General features: G+C 41.6%; 2 protein-coding genes across 11 annotated transcripts in view; one reads left to right on the top strand and one right to left on the bottom strand.

The window, feature by feature from the left end:
* LOC138958649 (rap guanine nucleotide exchange factor 2-like) overlaps window positions 1-8,600 on the top strand; it is a 67,945-nt gene extending 59,345 nt beyond the window's left edge. For all 6 annotated transcript variants that reach the window (XM_070329872.1, XM_070329868.1, XM_070329869.1 and 3 more), the window contains one exon: window positions 489-8,600. In XM_070329872.1, coding sequence (XP_070185973.1) covers window positions 489-520 — 32 coding nt within the window. In that variant the 3' untranslated portion in view covers window positions 521-8,600. The remainder of the gene's footprint in view (window positions 1-488) is intronic.
* The window catches only part of LOC138958650 (phosphoinositide 3-kinase adapter protein 1-like), a 100,054-nt gene that overhangs the window by 47,015 nt on the left and 29,604 nt on the right, over window positions 1-23,435 (bottom strand). The window contains exon 12 of one of the 5 annotated variants that reach the window (XM_070329874.1): window positions 12,864-13,841. The exons of 1 other annotated variant lie outside the window; for it this stretch is intronic. In XM_070329874.1, coding sequence (XP_070185975.1) covers window positions 13,704-13,841 — 138 coding nt within the window. In that variant the 3' untranslated portion in view covers window positions 12,864-13,703. Of the gene's footprint in view, window positions 1-12,863; window positions 13,842-23,435 lie in introns of those variants that run through there. 3 more of the 5 variants (XM_070329873.1, XR_011453463.1, XR_011453462.1) reach the window with 3 other exon arrangements.

Raw genomic sequence — 23,435 nt, 5'->3', positions numbered from 1 at the left:
AACTCGGGGATGTTGAATGTTTGATTCTTGTTTGCAGGATTGAGTATCACTCGTTTTTGATGATACACTTTCCTTTTTCATTTGCTGAATGAGAATCTGATAGTAGATACACATTGTAGAATGTGTGTGTGTGTGTGTGTTAAACAGTCTATAAACAATAGTTATGAATCTCTTTATAACAAGCTCTTTTCAAAATGTTTCCCTGTTTGAAACCAGATGCCGGTATTTTGTTTCTAAAACATTTCTCCCCATACTCTCAGCCCCAAAATCGTACACACTCAAACACCCCATGACCCATGGATGTTGACGGCAAGCTTCTTTAGGCATCAAGATCCACTGAAGAAGTAGTTTGTATCCTGTACTTGACCGAGTTTTGTTTTGTTTGGATTTTGTTTGTGCTTGTATTGAAGTTCATATCTTTGTTAAAAAAAACCTTTTGGTTGCAAGAAGTTTAACCCGCTATGTCAGTGTGTATGTTGTGTTTTCAGATGCTGAAGAGGAGCAAGTTTCAGCGGTCTGACCGTCAAAACATCACCCTGCGTATCTGACATGATGACACTCGACACACCTGTCGGCAGCTCTGACAGCATCTCGACTATGATGGCAGCACGAGACACACTGACAGACACTCACCAGATGATCTCAGGCTCACCGTGTTGTCCTTGACATGACTGGAGGAAGGTGTGTCATGTCAGTGACACATGACACATCCACTGTGAGCAGTTCATTGGATCAAGACATCCGCATCGTTTGGTTCTTCTGACATGCTGTTTGTGGGATCTTCTATGTTCTGACGCTGACTGTCACTAGCTCAAACAGTGTGACATGCCGATACACAACATCTGAGCTGGTGTTAGCACTGGAAATATGGTGCTACAGAAAATTCACAGCCACCGACGCAAATGAAAATGTCCCTGAAAGAGCTACACAAGTGAAAACAACCCTCAAAGAGCTCTGTTACTGTGACAAATACAGTGTTTGTTGGGTCACTCAGATCTCACGAAAATGTTGTCCAAAATACTGGTGTCAGTGTGGTGGCAAGCAGCTCTAGATCTACTGCTGACAAAAGCCATGGCATTACAGAGCTAAACAGACTTGGGCATTGGTGTGAGGAAATGGACAAATCACCAGTAGCGTGCAGTCAACACCTACACAACATCAGTGTTGTGTTCCCATTTCCTGACACATACCAAGGTGTCATAGAGCAGCTTTGAGGTGTCGCAGTTCTTCAGAACGTGCAGTGTGTCTCAAAGTTCACACATTAATGTGATGCAGGGTGCCAACAGCATTTGTGGAGACAGACCTCATGTCAGGAACTCCCCAAGTGCAGTGTCAGTGTCGGACATCTTAGAGAGGAGAAACACCTAGCAGGCAGACGGACTCCCCCTCAGTGCAATGCCAGTTTTCAGCTGTGATAGATAAAACTGATATAGTGCTTATTGCTCATGCATTTGAAGGCCACATTTTTTTCTCACGTGCTTTGTATGACGGACCTCTTCCCTGCTACTGCATCTCCTGCGATCACACAGGCTGTGATCAACTCGTTGCAGGATCTCCTGAGATCACTCAGATCAAGTTACTGCAGGTTTACAGTCAAACAGGAGGGAACTGAAACTCTTCTTCTGGTAGACTGTGAAAGAAAAAACTATTTGGACTTCAGTGGAAAGAAGAGTTGGACTGAATTGACAGGGATTCACATTTTGATGCTGCTGAGTGAGCATCAGACTAGTTCCCTGAAGACTTCTTGAGATTTGAAGAGCGAAAGTGATTGTGCTTACAGTTCCCTGCTGGAAATATACTAGTCATAACGAGCAAGGCAAAAACCTTTTCAGATGAGGTTCATATGCCTTGCTTTTTTTCTTCTCAACAGTAAGTCACAAAGTGTAGAGAATGCATGCAGAGCTTGTTTCTCAAACTGCTAATAACATCATTACTCCGCTCCTTGAGGCTGGAACCCTGTGTGTCTGGAGCTACTGTGGACAAATCAGCTCAACTCGTGAAGGAATTTTACCATGGTACATTGGCTACTCGGCAGATTGTATTTTTAAAACGCGTGTACAGTATAGGGGGGGTTATACATCTTGTTGCTAGGGCAACTTCTCTTGTGTTGGTCTGCTGCCAGCAGCATTGTTTTTGTTTTTTTGTCCTTTGGTGCTACACAAGATTCTGGCAGTAACTAAATTGACAGTTTGGTTACCGTGTGTATGGCAAGGAAAGTAAATGGGGAGAATTCTGCAGTGCAGCGTAAAATGTGTAATCAAGACATTGGTGGTGAGAATTCTGAAGTGTGTGTTTGCCTGTGTGTGTGTGTTTGCGTGTGTGTGTGTGCGAGTGATTTTAATTTAAACTAAAATCAGGTCACAGCTCTATTTGTTATCCCCATGAGGATGTAGATACTTAACATGTTAATTCAGTCAAAAAGAATAATGACTGCAAAGAAGAAAATCTTCTTATTCTTGTTTGAATCATTTGCCGTTGAAAATTAGTGCGTGCTGGTATAATAATGACTTTATTCACTGATTCAGCAGCTACTGAAGCCACTCCAATATTGTTTTTTCAAACTGAAAAGCAGAAAAGACAAAGATGTTTGTAGACCACAGTTTGCTAGACTTTAAACATGTGAGTCCCAAAATTCATGGTTTTGTACACTAATATAGAATCCTTTTCTTCCCACACAGTCTTGCATGTTATTTCGTATGATCTACTGGTACTTGATACTGTAGGAGGAAAGACACATGCTAAATCAAGTCATGATAGTTCAGTGTTCAACTTTAACGGACCCACCAACATCTGCGTACCTGTGTAGAGCAAGTACAGTACAGTGTAGTGAAAATAAATTGACCATTGCGTAAATGTTCTGTGTAGATCTATGTTTACATGTGTGTTGCTATTGCTATGACTCATAGCTATACAAACGGGTAGTTCTTGTTATGTTAGTACTACAGAGAGCAGAGGAACACAATTGTTGGCCCTCCTTTGACCTGCTGATACAGAGTCACAGTATTTTGCAGGCCTTTCTCCGTCAAGCTGTACCAACTTGTTCTTCTGTCTGTCCATGAATCATTGATGACGACAATTCTGTTTTTCTCAGCACAGACTGTTCATGCTCTATCTCAGCTTACTTATCATCGCATTTGTATACTGTTTGAATGTGGTCGCTGTCAGAAGTTAAATTTTATATTTGTTTGGTATCTTTTGAGTACCCGAGGGAATGTAGGAATAAAATCATGCATTGGCTCTGCTTTTCTTCAGCGTCAAGTCTTTATATTTATTTGTTCACAGGTTTCTAGGTGGAGGAATATATTCAGTGTTTTTCTGTATACAGAAACTGAAAGGTTCTTGTCTTACTAGGTTATAAAAGTGTCATGAGCTGTTATTAAAGATTTAGTCTGGCAAAAAGATTACTTCTTCATTTTACTGATTAGTATAGATGTGCTTGTTTACTGTTGATAAGAAGGAAAACAAATCATTGCTAACACAGTAACAGACATGGAAGCCTGTATTTTTAAAATGTCACAAATAATACATGTTAAATCTTCAATCGAAAAAGCAAAGTCATTTCTACTTGTCATGCATTGTTTCATTACAGACGCTATTGCAAAGAGAAGCAATCTGTCACAATCAGATTTTGTAGTATGATGTTCATCAATTATGTGGGTATTTCAACTGTTTTGGCAATTTCTGTTATGCCAAGGAAAGCTAAACCTGTTACAATTAATCAGAATTAATCTGAATCAGTGAACGTCTGCTGTTGATCATGCCAAAGGTAGACCACTAATTCTCATTCTGTACCACTTTTTCACTCTCTAAAAAAATTGTTATACATATATAATATAGATAGACTCTTCACGAGGTTGTCTTTCAATCATGCTGTCTACATGTCACTATCTCTGGTTCTTTCTTACAGTACTGAAAAATGGCTGCTTATGGGGTTATCATGCACTGATAGATTTAACTTGATTTGTGACTTATCTAAACATGTGTTAATGATATATATATCTGGTTAAAATGGCTGCCTGTGGTGGGGTTACCATCCACAGATAATTTTGATTCCCTTTTGTGACTTATCTAATCAAGTGGTTATGATATTTCTGTTGGTTTAGAAAGAAAACAGTTGCTTCTGTGGTTATTGACCATTGTCATAGAATTATTTCTTATTCTATGTGCGTAGAAGATCTTAGTACATTTACTTCAGTTTTTCTTGCCACAATAGTAGACTGCTGATATGCATTGTATTGATGTGATGCGATAGTTTTCCAGTGACTTTTTCTCCTGTTTGTGAGACTGTAGGTAATAGATTTCAGTTCCATGTCACCCCAGGGCCAAATTGTCATCCTCCATCCTTTGCTTTTTCAGATTGACAAGTCTGAGTCTGGGTTATTTTGTTAAGTTTCATAGCTCCATTCTCTTCTTTGTTTTGTCAAGTCAGACTAAGTAGTTTGACATTTTGGCTTTCCTTCTTGATCAAGAATAAGCCTCAGTTCAGTTTGTATTTTCTTTTAACTTAAGTCAGCTTTCAACTTCCGTACATTGCCGTCTTCTGTTTCGATCAGCTATCTTAAGTTCATTTTCTGATTGTTTACAGTCAGCTTTCAACTTCCGCCTATTGCCAGCTTTCGTTTGGATCAGCTATCCTTTATTATCAGACTTGTTGATTTGCTGATGTCATGTCGAGATGAGCTGTCAGACCCTTGTGGTTTGCATGCTTCTCTTTTGGTTGGCTGCCACAGCTTAAAGGTGTGCATACTTTTATGTTTTGCCTAGGCCCTAGTGCTGCTGCCAGAAATTGGTAAGTGTGCACATTTCATGTTCTGTTTTGACCATACAGCCTACTTTGTCGGTAGGCAAGAGGGTGGGTGGGGGCAAGTCACGATGAAAGGAATGGGTGTCTGAGTGGAGCGTGTCATAGCGAGTTAGTAGACTGCGTGTGTTTGTGTGTGGATGTTTAATGCTTTCTGACAACAGAGATCTTCTCTGCATATAATTATTTGTACCCATTGCTGCAGCTTGTGATTGAAGAATGAGTGTATTGATGTCTGAAGCCTTCTGCGTTTCTCCACACAAAATTCTTTTAACGTCCTTCTTTTTCAAACTTTTTCTGAGTTCTTATCTTTCCATTATTTTCTGTTTTAATGGCCTGTTCTGCTTGGAGAAGGGAGAGAGTATTTGCAGGTTGTTGCTGGAGATAACAAGTACATTTTTCATTCACAACAAAGTACAAACCAGGAGTGGTCAGTTCAATAGTTAATTGTTTTTAATCATAGATATTGGCTTTTTCCAACTGCATTCTGCCTTGTTTCTCTGATGGGTGGGACAGAACAGCAGTGCAGGGAAAATGTCCAGACATCTGATTTTGAAGCCATATTTTTTATGGGAAAGTATTTGTGCAGCAAAAAGTGGAGACAAATGGATTTTGTTTTACTCTTTTTATCGTAACTGAAAATTGTTTGTTCTAAAAAGTTAACCTGGATGAAAAATGTTAAGCAATAGATTTGATTAATGTTTTTGTTCCAGCAAGATTTTTCTATGGTGTGTTTTTTCCTTTAAAAAAATGTTAGTATGAAGGAAAGAGAAGAAATTGTGGCACGTTTTTTTAAAATCGCTCTTTTTTCAGAAGAAGAGATCTGTGTTCCTGATTCTGGAAGTTGAGCCATTTTTCAAAACAGACCCGGTTTGACACTGTATTTTTAATTAACTTTGCAAGTGAAATGATGAGGTTCTCACCTTTTCCTGTCGGCATCTTGCGGAATGCATTTTGTATGAAATGTAGGATGACAGTGGGAGCTTCAAAGGAAGTGATCGCCAAAGGAATTGGAGTTTCAAATGTGAAGCAACAATTGCATACAGTGGAACCCCCCTTTTAAGACCCCCCAATTTAAGACTCCCTCCCTTTTTACATTTAGTCAAGTTTTAACGTTGACGGGGAATCGAGACAAGGGTTGTGGTGTGTGTGTGTGTGTGTGTGTGTGTATATGTATAGATTGGTTCCGAGAAAACTTCTGGACCGATCTTTATGAAATTTCACATGATAGTTCCTGTGTATGATATCCCCGGACCATTTTTTTTCTTATCCATATATGTCTTCGATGACGTCATTGTACTACGTTGCAAGCCCCTGGAGCAAATTTTTGATTAGTGCTTTTGTGAACAAGAAACAATTGACAAGTGGCTCTATCCCATCTCCCCCCTTCTGGCATTTAGTGAAACCTGAGGCGGCACTGTCACGCCCTCATTTTTCGACCAAATTGGTTGACATTTTGGTAAAGTAATTTTCGACGAAGCCCGGACTTTGGTATTGCATTTCAGCGTAGATCTTAAAAATTAATTAATTAGTTTGCTCATTAAAGTTGTCATTAAAATCAAATTTTCACAAACCGATTTAAAATTGATTGCATTGTATTCTTCATCAAATTCTGAATCTAAAAATATATACATGTGTCATGTTTACTCTTAAAATGTGATCACAATTAACGAAAATAGGTTAATTAGTACATGATTAAAATGTAAGAAATCGATCCAAAAAAGGTTTCATCTTATTCTTTATAATTTTTTGATTCCAAAAGCATATAGATATAATATGTTTTATTCATAATAAAGTCAGAAAGTTGAAAAGATGACAGAAAAGCGCGCTTTCCTGTTTACCGCAGTACGTTATTGCGATATTCTGCCTTGTCAATTTCACTTCGTGTTGCACGAGAAATGTGCCGCGGGGATTGACGAAGCTGTATTGTCTCGGTGAAAAAAATGCAGTGCGTTCAGTTTTGAGTTCAACAGCTTGACTAAATGTAGTAATTTCGCCTTACGCGACTTGTTAGACCTTGTTTCCTCAGACTTTTTGTTCATAACCTCTGTAAAATGACCCCCATTTTAAGACTCCCTTCCCGCAGTGGGGCACTGCGGTTATGAAATTAAAAGCCCCTCCTGTTTTTGGAACCACAGGAGCTTTCTTGTTTGCTGTTAGGTAGATTTTTGGTTCCTCTTTCCTGTCATGCTCTCTTTTTCTTCATGAATTCTTTTCTTTTTTCTGCCTTCTTGCTCATTCACCTGTATTTTTTCCAAAAATCTCTTCTCTTGCCGCTTGTCTCGCGATTCATGTATAGTTTAATCTGTTAGTGTTCTGATGTAAGTCCAGCAGTAGATAGGTTAAGCCTATTTTAACATACTGGAAACTGGTAATCTTCCAGTAGGTATTAATTTAGTTTTACTAAAGCCTGCTGGGACACAAGTAATGGGTTAGTGCATTTGTAAACAGGAATCGCTTGACAAGTGGCCCCCTTCATCCCCCCCTTCCTCGTCCTGATATGGCTCTGCGTAGTCGGCTGGACGTTAAGCAACAAATAAACAAACAAAAAATTAAGACTCCCTCTTTTATAAGACCACATTTTCTCAGATTTTTTTAGGTCTTAAAAGGGGGGTTCCACTGTTTTAGCACTATCGTTACTTGAGTTGCTGAGTGCTGTACTTCTAAGATTTGTCTTCTTTTAATGCGTGGTCATTATTTGCCTAAGATCAGATGATATGTGTGTACTGAGAGTGGCGGCTTGAACCGAGTCGTTGGCTGAAGGAGGGTCCAGGAGACAGTCACTGAAAGGAATTGTCGCTGTTCCGCCTTCACAAGCTTCATGACGTACACGAGTGCAGCATCTTGCCATTGGGCTGTCAGTGTATTTTTTTTTATTGATGACTTCTATTCAAGCACTAAAGTTGTGATCATTCGATTTTTGTTTTTCTCCCTGATTTTAATCTTAGTGCGAGACTCCTAGAGAGATGCCATGCACACACACACACACACACACACACACACAAACACACACACACATACTTGCATATCCACCCAACCATCCTAGCAAAAGAAACAGCGAGACGGCAGTGTCTGAGTTCACAGCATACATGTACCTCTTATCTTTTGAAATTGTGTAAGCCCAGTGTGTTATATGTATATGCATGCACTCATAAATTCTCACTCGAATGCACAGTCAGACATGCTTAAAAATAAATAAGCATAGTGCAGATACACATGTATGCCTGTGTGCACACACTTAAATACAATCTCCCATCTTCTTGAACCCCCTAATCTCTTTAAAAAATAGAATTGAAGCTAAAGCAAGTTGAAATCTTTTACAAGACCATACATGTATGATATTCTTTTCCTCTCCCTTTCTTTTTTCTTGGTAGAAATGAAGTAAGGGTATGTAAGAGAGGTTTTTTTTGTTTGTTTATTGTGAAATTGTTATATAATTTGTTGCGAATGAAAGGAATTATTTAACTGTGTACATGGTTTGAAAGCATGTCTGAGCAGTGAAAAATTGTGACTTGTTCCCACTCTTGGGTAATGTGTTCAAATGGTTTTTGTTAACCACGTAATCATGATTCATTACTAACAGCCCCAGCGGATAATAGATACACAGAGTTCTATTTAATGAAGTGACGTAATTAATGCTCATGTACATAGACTTTTCGTTTGGAACATCCGTAACCGTATGTACCAGTCCCTATATATATCGGCATATTGTAATTTGTATCTACTCATTTTGTGCTGATATTGTTTAGCCCTGCTTTTACTGTCAGATTGAAGAAGTAAAAATGATCTGGAAGGTAAATCTGAGTTACGTGTGTGTGGATGTGTGTGTGTGTTGATTGCTTATACACAGTAATAAGTAACACACAGACAACCACTGAGCGCTTTCAGGTTAAATATGAATGGCAATGGTATGTCATGTTTGTGCAAGGGGTGGGACAAGTACAGAAGTGAGAGCAAAATGACAACCGAGTCAATGGTGCTTGACAATCTTAAATCCACACACACACGCACACATAATCTCTCTCTCCCTCTCCCTCTCTCTCGAGCTTACTCTCGTACTTACAGATGCACACTTTCATAGAAACCACACATGCACACACTGGAGACAGAGGCTCAAGGCATCACACTTTCACACAAATCAAGTCTACTGTTTATTGTGTATCATCTATTCCTCGTGTATGCAACTGTCGTGGTCTGACTGCCTCAGTGAGGAGATTACCTTGAGGCACAACTGCTAACTTCCGGAAAAGAATCGAACAAAAAGCATCTTTTTCCTCTGATGCAGGAACAGATGGAACAGCAATTAATTTCAACCAAGGAGTATTTAGAGCATTAGCAGCGCAAACAAGGAAACAAATTACACAAATTATTTCATTTGCCAGCCGTGTTTAGACATTTGTGCGGCAAAATATTTCAGACTTGGCGAAGAAATACAGCACTACCAAAAAAAGACAACTTTTCAAATCCGCATATTTTTTATCTTAAACCAATTGAAAGAAAATAAACTCCTTGTCCACTACTTTTATTCCACGCAAAGCCTGTTTGTCAACGGTATTATCACCGTCTTGGCTTCCAGAGCTAATATAATAATGGTTCTCCAATTAAGGCGTAATGTTGGATGGTTATGTTTTTCCCAGTTCTGCAGGAGCTGTTCTCCTTTGTCTAAAAAACTGAAAGATGGCATGGAAAAGAGTCTACCGGCAATATCGACTTAATTCATGAAACTACTGTCAGCTGTCCAGTTTTGATTTCCCCTTTTGTTTCTGTTAATCAGGACAGGCCAAAGAAATACGTCCATGGCACATGCCATCGACCTCAGCTATATTGTCGACTGTGGCATACTCTGATGATGGGATCACACATTGCAGTTCAGTTTGTGTTAAATTAAATTCTTTTCACCTTTTAAGCAGCTTATTGGCGCACATGATAATCTAGTGCCGGCTGGGCGTTTGCTGCTGCTTAACTTGCTTGTAGCTGTCTGTCCACCGACAAACCGTAAATGGACTTTTGCCTTTATAAGCATGCCTGTGTGCACACACTTAAATACAATCTTCCATCTTCTTCCCCGTGATCTCTTAAAACATTTTTTTTGTTAAAGCTGAAGCCTGTTGGATTCGTCATTATTTGGTTTATTATCATTATTATTTTATCATCAATATCATTATTACATGTATTACTAAATGCGAACACATACATAATGCATGTTTTGTGACGAAAAGCCTTGCATAGCAACACTGACTTTTGACACATGGAATGACTCGAATGCCAGTGATTGGAGGGAACTACTAAAGATAGAATGTAATTGTAAATTCAAAAACAGTGCACGCAAACATAATTATACCTACACAGCAGGAAAATGATACTGTTAAAGAACAAACAAAAATCAACGGTTTTATTCGAGAGAAAAATGTACATCACAAAAAATGAAAGTGTACAAATAACACCCACATTCACTAGACCCAGAACTGTCGTGTCCCTAATACCTAAAACAAAATATATTCTAAAAAAACTTCACAACTAAGCCTTACTAATTGTAGTGCGAAAACACTGTTTTCTTCCTTCAATTTCAAACGTTATCAAGATTTTGTTTCTTTTTTTTCTCCCTTTTTTCATTCACATCACATCAGGGGTTTCATGGCCAAACCGCAATCATTGAATTCAAATGGATTAATCTTGATCATTTGGATACAAACTTTGTTGTTGAAAAAAATATCTTCAAAAACAAATATTTTATGAACATTAACTTAATCTTTTTCTGCACTCTTAGGTGCTAAACAAGCCCGACCATTTAATCACTTTATATATTATATAGTTCCTACGTAAATCAAAAACATTCTCCAACTCAAAAACTGAAGCATGCATGCTTTTGTACACACACACACGAGAATGCAAACACACACGTTCAAACACACACACTCTCCCTCTCTCTGTCTGTCTGTCTTGTCTCTCTCTCTTAGATTGAATACTCCTCAACCTAGGATTGACCTATTCACGTTTAGGTTAGTTTATTCAGGTAGCAGTCTCTGGAACACTCTTTAGCCATTTTAGACTAGTTCCTCTTTAGGGCGAGGGCCAGATGTAAAAAAGCAGATCACTGCTAACTCTTATTACCCTCTGCTCTTGTTCTCTCTCTCTCACGCACATACCTATCCTTAGTGGATTATGACTTTATTCAGTTATTCTGCAGAAAAACAGAAATACTGCAGAAAACTGAAACGGTTTTTCTGCAGCATTTCTGAATAATGACATCATCCGCCGAAGCATCGTTTTTTCTCCAGCAAAACAGTTTTTCCGCAGCATAAAGTTTACATGTTTTTCTGCGGCATTATTGCGATTAACTTTTTCTTCAGCAGAAAAACCAACGTTCTTGTAAAGATTTCAGTTTGGTGACGTCACGTGGAAACCACGCGCTAAGCATGCATCACGTTGGTGAAAACAACGGATTATCCTCAATCAAACTTGTTTAAAAATTCTCTGAAAAAGTAATCAAGCCTTGACTACATCCATTTTTATCAACACAGAAAACACACAGCAGCTTGCAGTCAAAGATTGCTCTGTGTCTCTGAACAGCAGTTCTCTATTAATAGTCTTCCTCTTCAATCAGAACTCCCCTAGGTACGACACAGGAAAACGGGGGAACACCACACACGATGTTAGCCAAGATTTTTGGCGACTAGTATTCACAACACAGAAAAAATACTATTCAATTATGCAGAAAAGAGGGAATTGCATGTAAACACCTTCATTCGGAACTCGCCGTGTTGCTCAATGGAAAAGTACACACACAAATAATGTATTCGTTGACAGTGTAACAAGATTGGAACCGGCGTTCAGTAAAAGAAATATGACTTTTTGAACATAGCAATAACACTGAAGTAGCTTGGATCAAGGCCAAAAAAAAGTCTCAACTTTCAGCCGGGGGCTATCTTGTCTTCAAGTCAGTTTTGCATAATTGACACATAATATCACTGCACGGGCGTAGACCGTAACGAAAATACCTCCCATGTTTATCGGATCACCCAAAGTCAAGGTCACCAAAAGACCTGCGAGTCAAATGTTTGTGCCATCAATGACAGCGAGTTAAATGTTTGTGCCAACAATGGGAACGAGTCAAACGTTTGTGCCATCAATGAGAGCGAGTCAAATGTTTGTGCCATCAATGAGGGCCCCAAAGGGTTTAAAATCGTGATCGTGATTGGCGTTTTTTTACCTTTCTGTGACCGTGATTGCCGAAATTTCCATTTCTGTGATCGTGATGGGACTTTGCCCGTGATCCGTGATGACAAAAAAATCAAGTCTCGTGATCGTGATCGTCATTTGTTTTCGTGATCGTGATGGGCATTATTGCAAAGCATTTTATTTTCAACATACATTTTTCGTTGGGGATTTTGTCAGGCATGCTACTTTTCCGGTAATTGCCGGAAATCCGATAAAGCCGTTTTCAAAATCCGGTAAAGTCAAATTTATTCCGGTGAAGTTGAAAAATTTCCGCAAAAACGATCCGTGTGAATATCGCGCAACGCGACCGGGCGCCGGTCTCAATGAAGCCAGCGCACAGTAGTGTTGTTTTCACCAGTTTGGAGGTGTGTTGAATGGTGGTGGGGGGAGGCTAAAATGGGATTTTTAACAAGATCACAACACTATTACAGCCCTGAAAATGATGCCCAGAATGCACCAGATTGCACAGATTTTAACCGTTTTTTGAAAAAAATTCCGGGGGGGCATGCCCCCGGACCCCCCTAGTTGGCTCGACTGCTTTGCAGGCTCAGGTAAAACCATTTTTGGCCTGCAGCATTCCTGTTTGTTTTTCAAGACCATGAAACCAGGCGATGGTGTACCTCAAATTGTATGGCAAAGTTGAAAATAAAGAACCCATCACACATACACGTACTTTAATTTCAATCCACCCAATAGTTTTTGAGAAAATGGGTTTACAAGATTTAGCTCTGGAAATGTGAAATTGTGCAAGTATATATTCATGTGTGTGAGTGAGGGTGTGGGAGTTGAATGTGTATATTTATGAGTGGAGAGAGAGAGAGAGAGAGAGAGAGAGAGAGAGAGAGAGAGAAAAAAAAAACCCAATGAAAACAACATTCTTGTTACTGATTACAAATCATGATATGTATTTCTATGTGTGTATGAAAGAGAATTAAAAAAATAATAATAAAAAAGTGCAACAGTTCTCACTTTGTGTTGAATAAACAATAGATCCAGAGGAGCGAATTACTGTGTGGTTGTGTTTACTTTAACACGTGCTTTCTGTACATGCAACTTTTACCGTGACCGTGATTTGCCACTGGTGTTCGTGATCGTGAAAACAAAAATCAAGGTAACTGTGATCGTGAAAGCTAAAATTTCCCTTCCCGTGATCGTGATGATACCCCCCCTTTGGGGCCCTCATCAATGACTGACAGCGAGTCATGTTTGTGCCAACAATGCCGCGAGTCAAATGCCGTTTGTGCCGACAATGGCAGCGAGTCAAATGCCGTTTGTGCCGACAATGGCAGCGAGTCAAATGCCGTTTATGCCAACAGTGGCAGCGAGTCAAATTTGTATTTCAGTCAACACTGACACATACATCTGTTAGCTTCTCGCAAAGATGTCCAATACCTTTCTTCACTTCCATGTCCACGTGACGACTTCCTATCATAAGCAGAATAAGAAACGTTATTATGCTTGTGTCCGTAAAACATGATGTCACCGTGGTGATTTCGGACTTAGTTTCTATAGTTTGTCTGGGACCTCGCAATCGTGAGTGACGGCCATACGGGATAATACTGCTAAGTCACACTCGTAAAGAATACACAGCAGCAAACACAGAGAATTCACAACTAAGTTGTCCGGCGAACGTCAGTGCGTGCCTGCAGTCTGACACCACGGGAAACAAAGCTGGCGGAACGGTTCAAGTCCCCTTCTTGGGTTTGCTGGCAGAGATGGGAGGGCAGTGGGTGCGGGGAGGGAGAGGGGGAGGGGGGCTGACCACTCTCTCCGTCTGGGTAGCCTCTGCCTGTAGGTACTGGTGCCCCAGAGACATGCGGTGCTGTGGGGAAAGAAACATAGTTCGTCAGCAACAAAAAGACACACAACTCTCTCTCTCTCTATAACTGTATCCATTTTCGAACCCCAACCATGCCAAAACATTCATGCTTCAGAATGATTAAAGGCCCTCCACTTAGCTATCTCGCACATATTTCGGATCAAAGATTGTTGTCATAGGTGTCCCTTGACCGTCGCCGAAGTAAGGGTACCCCCAAAATCGAGTACCAATTAAAAAATCGACAAAAATTTAGAATAAGCACAACTTAGCAGTTTTTATAAACGAGGAGAATACCAAATGAATTATTTATAGAGAACACGTGTTGTTATTTTCAGTTTGCTATCATGACATGCGTATTTCTTGATGCATTTTAACCGTGATGCAGGTGTGGAGTGCCTCATGGGCAGTAGAAAACGAGTTTTAAAACATGCCGCTCCGGAAGATTGCGTATGTGATCTCAACTCACCTCAACAAATATCTGTAACGATGCGAAAGTTTACCGGAAGTAAGTCTCGTTTGTAGACATAAAATCTTGAAAGTTTCGAATCAATCCATTTAGTCATTGCTGAAATTCAGCGCTTTTTGTCATGATATCCCTCAAAACGGACGAAAAAACCTCTCGTTTTCGGCTACTGCTCATGCGCTCCACATCACCATCACTAGTAGAAATAACACAACAACAAGTCGCGTAAGGCGAAAATACAACATTTAGTCAAGTAGCTGTCGAACTCACAGAATGAAACTGAACGCAATGCCATTTTTCAGCAAGACCGTATACTCGTAGCATCGTCAGTCCACCGCTCATGGCAAAGGCAGTGAAATTGACAAGAAGAGCGGGGTAGTAGTTGCGCAAAGAAGGATAGCACGCTTTTCTGTACCTCTCTTTGTTTTAACTTTCTGAGCGTGTTTTTAATCCAAACATATCATATCTATATGTTTTTGGAATCAGGAACCGACAAGGAATAAGATGAAAGTGTTTTTAAATTGATTTCGACAATTTAATTTTGATAATAATTTTTATATATTTAATTTTCAGAGCTTGTTTTTAATCCAAATATAACATATTTATATGTTTTTGGAATCAGAAAATGATGGAGAATAAGATGAACGTAAATTTGGATCGTTTTATAAATTTTTATTTTTTTTTACAATTTTCAGATTTTTAATGACCAAAGTCATTAATTAATTTTTAAGCCACCAAACTGAAATGCAATACCGAAGTCCGGGCTTCGTCGAAGATTACTTGACCAAAATTTCAACCAATTTGGTTGAAACTTGAAATGAGAGCGTGACAGTGCCGCCTCAACTTTCACGAAAAGCCGGATATGACGTCATCAAAGACATTTATCAAAAAAATGAAAAAAACGTTCGGGGATATCAATCCCAGGAACTCTCATGTAAAATTTCATAAGATCGGTCCAGTAGTTTGGTCTGAATCGCTCTACACACACACACATACAGACAGACAGACACACACACACACACACACACACACACACACATACACCACGACCCTCGTCTCGATTCCCCCCTCTACGTTAAAATATTTAGTCAAAACTTGACTAAATATAAAAACGATACGCAAGATAGCAAAACAAAACAACCTGTCAGTTTTGGATACATAATTGATCTTGCGTTCTTCTCGTATGTAAAAGTTGCCAAGTTGCGCAGAAATCTTTGATCCAAAAAGTGTGCCAGATAGCCAAGGGGAGGGCCTTTAATGGCATAGCAAGTTGGAATGAAATGACACGGGATTGTATATATATTTTAGTTGGGGTACGAACATGTGGCAATCATTTTTTTGCAGTTTATATTACAGGAGCTAATGATACAACACCATGACGAAGACCACGAGGCCGAAATATGATGAAACGAGAAGGCTTGTTTGGTTATTTTTTCCTTATTTGTTTATGTATATGACAGAACAGTTCAAATGACAAGGCAAAGACAGCAGCAGAGAAAACTACTGCTGTCAAATTGAGCTATCCTTTTACATAAGGGTTTGTTACACGATTCAACTTTGCTGTACACAAATGGCAATATCATGCAGAACACCGCCTCACTTATCGTTGAATTCAGGTTGGCAAGAAGGGTTCTGCACTCGCTGAACTGAAAAACGTCGCAGTCACTGAAAATAAGACTTCAAAAAGCTGTGCGCTTGGCTGCTTAAGCGTGTAGCAGCCGGGATCTAGCTGCAGAAATGGTGTAACTACCTCAGTCTTAAACAATTAATAACTGGAAACAAGGCAACATTTGCAGCGTAGTGAACTGTTGCTTCTGCTGTTACTACTGCTAAGACCATCGGGTAAGTTAACCAGTTAACAATTGCTAAAGCAGCTCTAAACAAACAAAAATCAAAATCTCAAGAGCTGCTGCCTGGCAATCTTCTTCTTCTTCTGCGTTCGTGGGCTGAAACTCCCACGTACACTCGTGTTTTTTGCACGAGTGGAATTTCACGTGTATGACCGGTTTTTTACCCCGCCATTTAGGCAGCCATACGCCGTTTTCGGAGGAAGCATGCTGGGTATTTTCGTGTTTCTATAACCCACCGAACTCTGACATGGATTACAGGATCTTTTTCGTGCGCACTTGGTCTTGTGCTTGCGTGTACACACGGGGGTGTTCGGACACCAAGGAGAGTGTGCACACGAAGTTGACTCTGAGAAATAAATCTCTCGCCGAACGTGGAGACGAACTCACGCTGACAGCGGCCAATTGGATACTGAATCCAGCGCGCTACCGACTGAGCTACATCCCCGCCCGCTGCCTGGCAATGATATCTGAAATGAAATTTTGTGAATCGTCAGCAAGTTTATGAATTGAGTCTAATAACAACATTGCGTGCACATATACGTGTTCTTACCTCCAGAAGGGGACACAATGCACTAGAGATTTTGTGTGTGTGTGTGCATAAAGCATCTTCACGTGCCTTTTCAATGGAGTTCAATAAATACGCGTTGACTTGAATACCACCAGCACCCATTTGTCACTTGGGGGGGGGGGGCGGGGGGAGTGGTTTAATATCTATCTCAACTTTTCAAGACTGAGAAGAACAATGGAGCAATCCACCTACTACCGACGGGGGTGGGGTTATCAGCATTTTCCTTCTTAGTCATCTATTGGCAATGTGTTTTCTGGCGCCTTTTGTCCATTAATTTTCTTCTCTTGCGTCTCTTTCTCCGTCTTCTTCTGCTTCTTCAGGCTGTTCGCAAATGCCGAACGAAACATGGATATCACCGTCCACTATTGGATCGGCGGACGGTTTCCCCGAAGGCAAGAACACAACTGACAACGTGTTGACTAAAGTAATCTGAGGCATCGACACGTTTTCCTCGGCTCCAAGGCTTGTCTGACCAGCGTCAAACGCATCCGACAAGCCGGCACGGAGGAGAGTAAATGAGCTTTCCCCGCCTGGAACTGTTTGGAGCACGCCGAGCGATCTGGACAGTCGCCGGTATAGTTCGAACGATGGTTGGGAGCCCGAATTTGTCTTCGCTGAACAAGATTGAGCCGTAGGTGCGGAGGACGGTTCTTGTGATCTGGCCAAGTTCGATAGCACATTGCCGAGAGACTTAACACTCTTGAGTACAGGACTTTGGGATGAATCAACAGACGAGTCGCCAAGGCCAACCGTGGGAGTCCATCTGTCGGACGATGGCTCACCCTGAACCAACTTATCCACTGTTTCTATCCACCGCAATTTTGCCGCTCGTTTCTCTTCCGGCGACATGGAGTCGGTCACACCTAGCCTCTTCCTCTTGGCCACCCGGCTAAGCCCAGCCCAGTAATTGATCACGGCTAGCTTCTGCACGATTGACAATTTTCTCAGTCGCTGGCGAAAGTGCCTGCCTGTCAGGAGGTAGAAGTAAAAGTTGGTGCTGGAATTGGCGAAGAACAACTGATCCAGCGCGTTGTGGGTTTTGTGAGAAATGGAATGCTCGCGAAGAGCGCCGGTGTAGATGAGCGCCTGCACGAGGAAGGTGGGGCCTACCAGTGCTAAAAAGACCAGCGAGGTGGACATCATGGTCAGCGTCAAGGCGTTGCTAGTGCACAGCAACCACAGTCTGTCCTTAACAGACGGTTTATCTTGGACCACGGACCCCTTACAGGCACTTCTGGTGTCCTTCCTTAACCCCACCTTCTTGGTGGAAGAGTTGACGCGCCAGGTTAACAGGACGTCGCTGACAATCATCACCGCAAAAGGCAGCGCGAAGATCGAGACGAAGACTATCCAGCTCTTCCAGCGTTGGCCCTCCGCGCGCTTGTGGAAGGAGTCCTTCACGCCTCCCAGGTAGCAGCTTTGATCGATGCTGTTTTCACACACCAAGTAGAGGTGCAGCGCCAAGGACAACAGGGTGATGAAGGTGATGACCCAGCAAGCATATCTGAGCGCCTCCCCGCTCCTGCTGGTAAAGGGGAAGAGCACGCTTCTCGCTCGCTGCGCCGTCATGGCGGCGAGGAAGAGGGAGGAAGCGTTGAAGCACGTCTGGGTGATCCACGTGATGACGAAGCACGTCTGCGGCCCGAGCCGATGATTCAGATCCAGCGACAGGATAGAATCGATCCACCTCGGGGTCAACGCAAACACCAGAGTCAACGTGTCCGCAATGGTCATGGCGGCGAAGTATATGTCGAAAGCCTGGCTATGGCCTCGTTTTTTATGCACGAAGAGCAGCACGATCCCGTTGCCAGTCAGCCCTAAGAGCAGGATAACGGGTGAGGAGTACTGAATGATCATGCCGCCAGGAGCGTCATTGGTGTGGTTGCAGTGCTCTGGCCTTAGTAGATGATCAGTATGAAAATCGTACAAAGCCGGTTCGGTTACTGCTTCATGCATGGCTCCTTTTCCTCTTTCCTACTTTCCAGAATCGAAGTAAAATGCCCACATGAACTACTTGAGATCAGCGTTGATTTTTCCCTCAGCTCATTTATATGAACAACTTTTTGTTTTGGACCGCAGGGCGGAGTCGTCTCAGGAGATCTCAAAAAAGTCTGAACAACTCAGAAACTGCGTCATCTTTCCGTGACGTCACGCGCAAGTACAAAGTCGTAATTTGCAGATGATGATATGGGCCAGTTTCATAAGATAGCAGTGAACCGACTGACAGTCGATCGACTGCCCAGTCGATGGACTGTGGTTGATCGCCGGGTCACCGAAAAGCGCGTTTCATGAGCGAATCACCGTCACCCGCGGACAACCGCAGTCGACCGACTACACATCTATGAGTAATCCGAATGGCCAAGTCGAGGGCTAAATTTAGCAACATTACCACTTCCGTTTGCTCATTCGCACGTGGAAATGGCCGATTTCGAAGAAAAAACCAACAAGTCTCGGCCCGCTCAAAATAACAATGACCGAGACTTTCAGTAATTCCTTCGCGTGACGTCGAACCCTCTTACGCCATAATAAGACGTCTTCAAGACATAACCCTGACTTGTCTCCTGGATTACTGCGTCATGATAGATACATTTCGGAGAACAATCACAAGGTTTGGCTCACAATCCAAACAAGTGTGAGCATTCTGCCATTGACTGTGCGGATAATTACATTTATTTTCGGTTTACCGCAGTGAGCCGAACACAGTGTTGGGGGGGAGAGCATCACCGTGTTTGGCCAACTTCCGGTGAGACGACCCGCAGTCGGCCGACTGAAATTTTGTTCGTGAAACCCAATAACGTCGGATTACTGTGGTTCTCTCGGACAACTGCAGTTCGTCGACTGTGTTTCTGGCGACGCTTATTATATGTGTGACAAGAAAAGAACGACACGAAATATACCTCATATAAACAGTTATGGTGCGTTCGGCAGCAGTGTTGGAGTTATTTCTCTGGTGAGTGTGTGGCAAACTAGATCACAGGCGGAAGGTATCGTCCACTGGACTACTACTATCACAGAAAGACTATGGAAGTAGTGGTCCAGTGAACGATACCTTCCTATATCCGCCTGTGACTAGATCTACGCATTTCAGCTGAAAAAGCAGATGATCGAGTGTGACCTCTCTTGGTTCATCTTGTAATCACCAGCAAATAAAATGATGCGTCTTGCATTTTTGAACTTACAGATGTTAGTGTGTTTTGGCATGATGTCTGTGTATGGACGACTTGCAGGACCCCGTGACTTGCATCTTGACGCGCAACTGCAAGCTGTAAAATCTCTACAAGCTTACTTTAAATCAGACGACAAAGCTGACAGTGACATCTTCATTTCCTTCCAAGGGAGAAATCGTTGTTCACAAAGTCTTGCAAGACTCAAACATACTTCTGCCCGCTTTCTTTTCTTTTCATATTCAATTAATTCGCAGCAATAAAATGTCGATGCTTTTCTCAACATGTTTGGTCAGTCAGAACGCCCACAGAACACGAAAAGATACGGTGCGTCCCGCTAGCGCTACGTGTCATTTGTGCTACGTATCGTTTGCGCTATTTTCTGTAGTGCTATCGACACAATTTGTCAAAAACAGTAGTGCTATCGGCACGTAGTGCTATTGCCACAATTCACACGTGCCATTATCACTACGTCTCAATAGAACTACGTGTCGATATCACTATTTTTGAAAAACCAATGTACTGTATTGCTACGTGTCGATAGCGCTACGTGTCGATAGCACTATACTACATGTTCAAACGGCAGACACTTCCCTTTGTGTTTGCGTGTGAGCAGGGGCGGACGAGGGGGGGGGGGCACAGGGGGCACGTGCCCCCCCCCCCCCCCCCCCCGAAAAAAAATTGGAAAGCTGATTCTATGACTATTTCTAAGTTCAAATGGCACCAGATGGCACCATTTTGCTTCTTTGGGCCAAATTTTTTTTCCGGGGGGGCATGCCCCCGGACCCCCCTGGCAAATTCGGGCGCTTCGCGCCCATCACATTCACTTTCGATTCAAAGTGCCCCCCCCCCCCCTTACAAAGCAACTGATCCGCCCCTGGTGAGTGTGTAAAAATATTGTGTGCATGGCTGTCTGTCGGATCTGTCTGTCTGTGTGTGTGTGTGTGTGTGTGTGTGTGTGTGTGTGTCTCTCTCTCTCGCTCTCGCTCTCTCTCTCTCTCCGGCTCTCGCTCTCTCTCTCTCTCTTTTTTCACCACGTATTTATTTCATGGTTGTTGTTGGTGTGTGGTTTGTTTTTTTGATTTTGTTCTTCCCCCATCCCCTGTGGTTTGTATATGAGTCTGTGGCCTTAGTATAATAAACCATTCTGAGCTCTCTCTCTCTCTCCCTCTCCCCCCCCTCTCTCTCTCTCTCTCTCTCTCTCTCTCTCTTCCACAACCCTCAAAAATAAAATTTGATTTGATTTGATTTGATTTGATATCTCTCTCTCTGTCTGTCTCTGTCTCTCTCTGCACCTCTCAATCGCTCTTTCTCTGTACCTCTTTAAAATCGCTCTCTCCTTGTCTCTCCCGCTCTCCTCCCCCTCTCTCTCTCCATCTGTCTTCTCTCGCTCTTTCCCCCTCCCACCTCTCTACCTCTCTCTCTCTCTCTCTCTCTCTCTCTCTCTCTCTCTCTCTCTCTCTCTCTCTCTCTCTCTCTCTCTCGCATGATACCGTATATATATACATACACGGATGTTTTTCTGTGTGTGAGTTGTGTGTACGATACCGTGGGTACGTATGCGTTCGTGCGTATGCGTGTGCGTGTGCGTGTGTGTGTGTGTAATGAGAGAGAGAGAGAGAGAGAGAGAGAGAGAGAGAGAGAGAGAGAGAGAGAGAGAGAGAGAGAGAGGTAATTGAATTTGCCTTTTACCGAATGAAAACTATTGTCAAAAACAGTGCATTAAGAACTAAAACCAACCAACCATAAAATAAAAAGCACCCTCCATCCCTCTCTCTCTCTCTCTCTCTGTTAACTGTCTCTCTCTTCCGCTTTCTCGCGCTTTCTCTGTCTGTCTGTCAGTCAACCCCCCCCCCCCCTCTCTCTCTCTCTCTCCCCCTCTCATTTCATAAAAGAATTTGGGAGAGAAGAAAAGGTTTCAATATCCTCGGTTATACCTTGTGTCAACATTCTAGTAAAAAATATATGCAATAACACTGTCTTACAATTTGTCAAAAGCAAAGCCCTTTTTTTCTAAAAAGATCAAAATCCGAAAGAAACAACTGAAAATCATGCAGAGACTTTCTTCCGAAAATTACAAATCTCTGGCAAAGTGAAATGAACAACAAAATATTCCTTCAGAGAGAGAGAGAGAGAGAGAGAGAGAGAGAGAGAGAGAGAGAGAGAGAGAGAGAGAGAGAGAGAGAGAGAGAGAGAGAGAGAGAGAGAGAAGACAAGACAAGACAAAGTCTTTATTAACGAGGGTAATGGCATAAGCAAACAGGTGGGTTTTTTACATCCAGCCCTCGCCCATGGGAGGGTTTAATCTAATGACAATACGTTTAAAAAATGTTAGAATATGAATCAAAGAAGTAACAAGTCGCGTAAGGCGAAAATACAATATTTAGTCAAGTAGCTGTCGAACTCACAGAATGAAACTGAACGCAGCAAGACCGTATACTCGTAGCATCGTCACTCCACCGCCCGTGGCAAAGGCAGTGCACGTGGAATTGACAAGAAGAGCGGGGTATTCGTTGCGCTGAGAAGGATAGCACGCTTTTCTGTACCTCTCTTCGTTTTAACTTTCTGAGCGTGTTTTTAATCCAAACATATCATATCTATATATTTTTGGAATCAGGAACCGACAAGGAATAAGATGAAAGTGTTTTTAAATTGATTTCGAAAAAAAATTTTGATAATAATTTTTATATATTTAATTTTCAGAGCTTGTTTTTAATCCGAATATAACATATTTATATGTTTTTGGAATCAGCAAATGATGGAGAATAAGATAAACGTAAATTTGGATCGTTTTATAAATTTTTATTTTTTTTTACAATTTTCAGATTTTTAATGACCAAAGTCATTAATTAATTTTTAAGCCACCAAGCTGAAATGCAATACCGAAGTCCGGGCTTCGTCGAAGAGTACTTGACCAAAATTTCAACCAATTTGGTTGAAAAATGAGGGCGTGACAGTGCCGCCTCAACTTTCACGAAAAGCCGGATATGACGACATCAAAGACATTTATCCAAAAAATGAAAAAAACGTTCGGGGATTTCATACCCAGGAACTCTCATGTCAAATTTCATAAAGATCGGTCCAGTAGTTTAGTCTGAATCGCTCTACACACACACACACACACACACACACACACACACACACACACACACACACACACACACACACACACACACACACACACGCACATACACCACGACCCTCGTTTCGATTCCCCCTCGATGTTAAAATATTTAGTCAAAACTTGACTAAATATAACAAGTCGCGTAAGGCGAAAATACAATATTTAGTCAAGTAGCTGCCATTTTTCAGCAAGACCGTATACTCGTAGCATCGTCAGTCCACCGCTCATAGCAAAGGCAGTGAAATTGACAAGAAGAGCGGGGTAGTAGTTGCGCTAAGAAGGATAGCACGCTTTTCTGTACCTCTCTTTGTTTTAACTTTCTGAGCGTGTTTTTAATCCAAACATATCATATCTATATGTTTTTGGAATCAGGAACCGACAAGGAATAAGATGAAAGTGTTTTTAAATTGATTTGGACAATTTAATTT

This window comes from Littorina saxatilis, linkage group LG2, assembly GCF_037325665.1.
Source record: "Littorina saxatilis isolate snail1 linkage group LG2, US_GU_Lsax_2.0, whole genome shotgun sequence".
In the NCBI taxonomy this organism is placed as follows: domain Eukaryota; kingdom Metazoa; phylum Mollusca; class Gastropoda; order Littorinimorpha; family Littorinidae; genus Littorina; species Littorina saxatilis.
The sequence above is the reverse complement of the archived record's forward strand: the minus strand, read 5'-3'. Positions and strand labels throughout refer to the sequence as shown.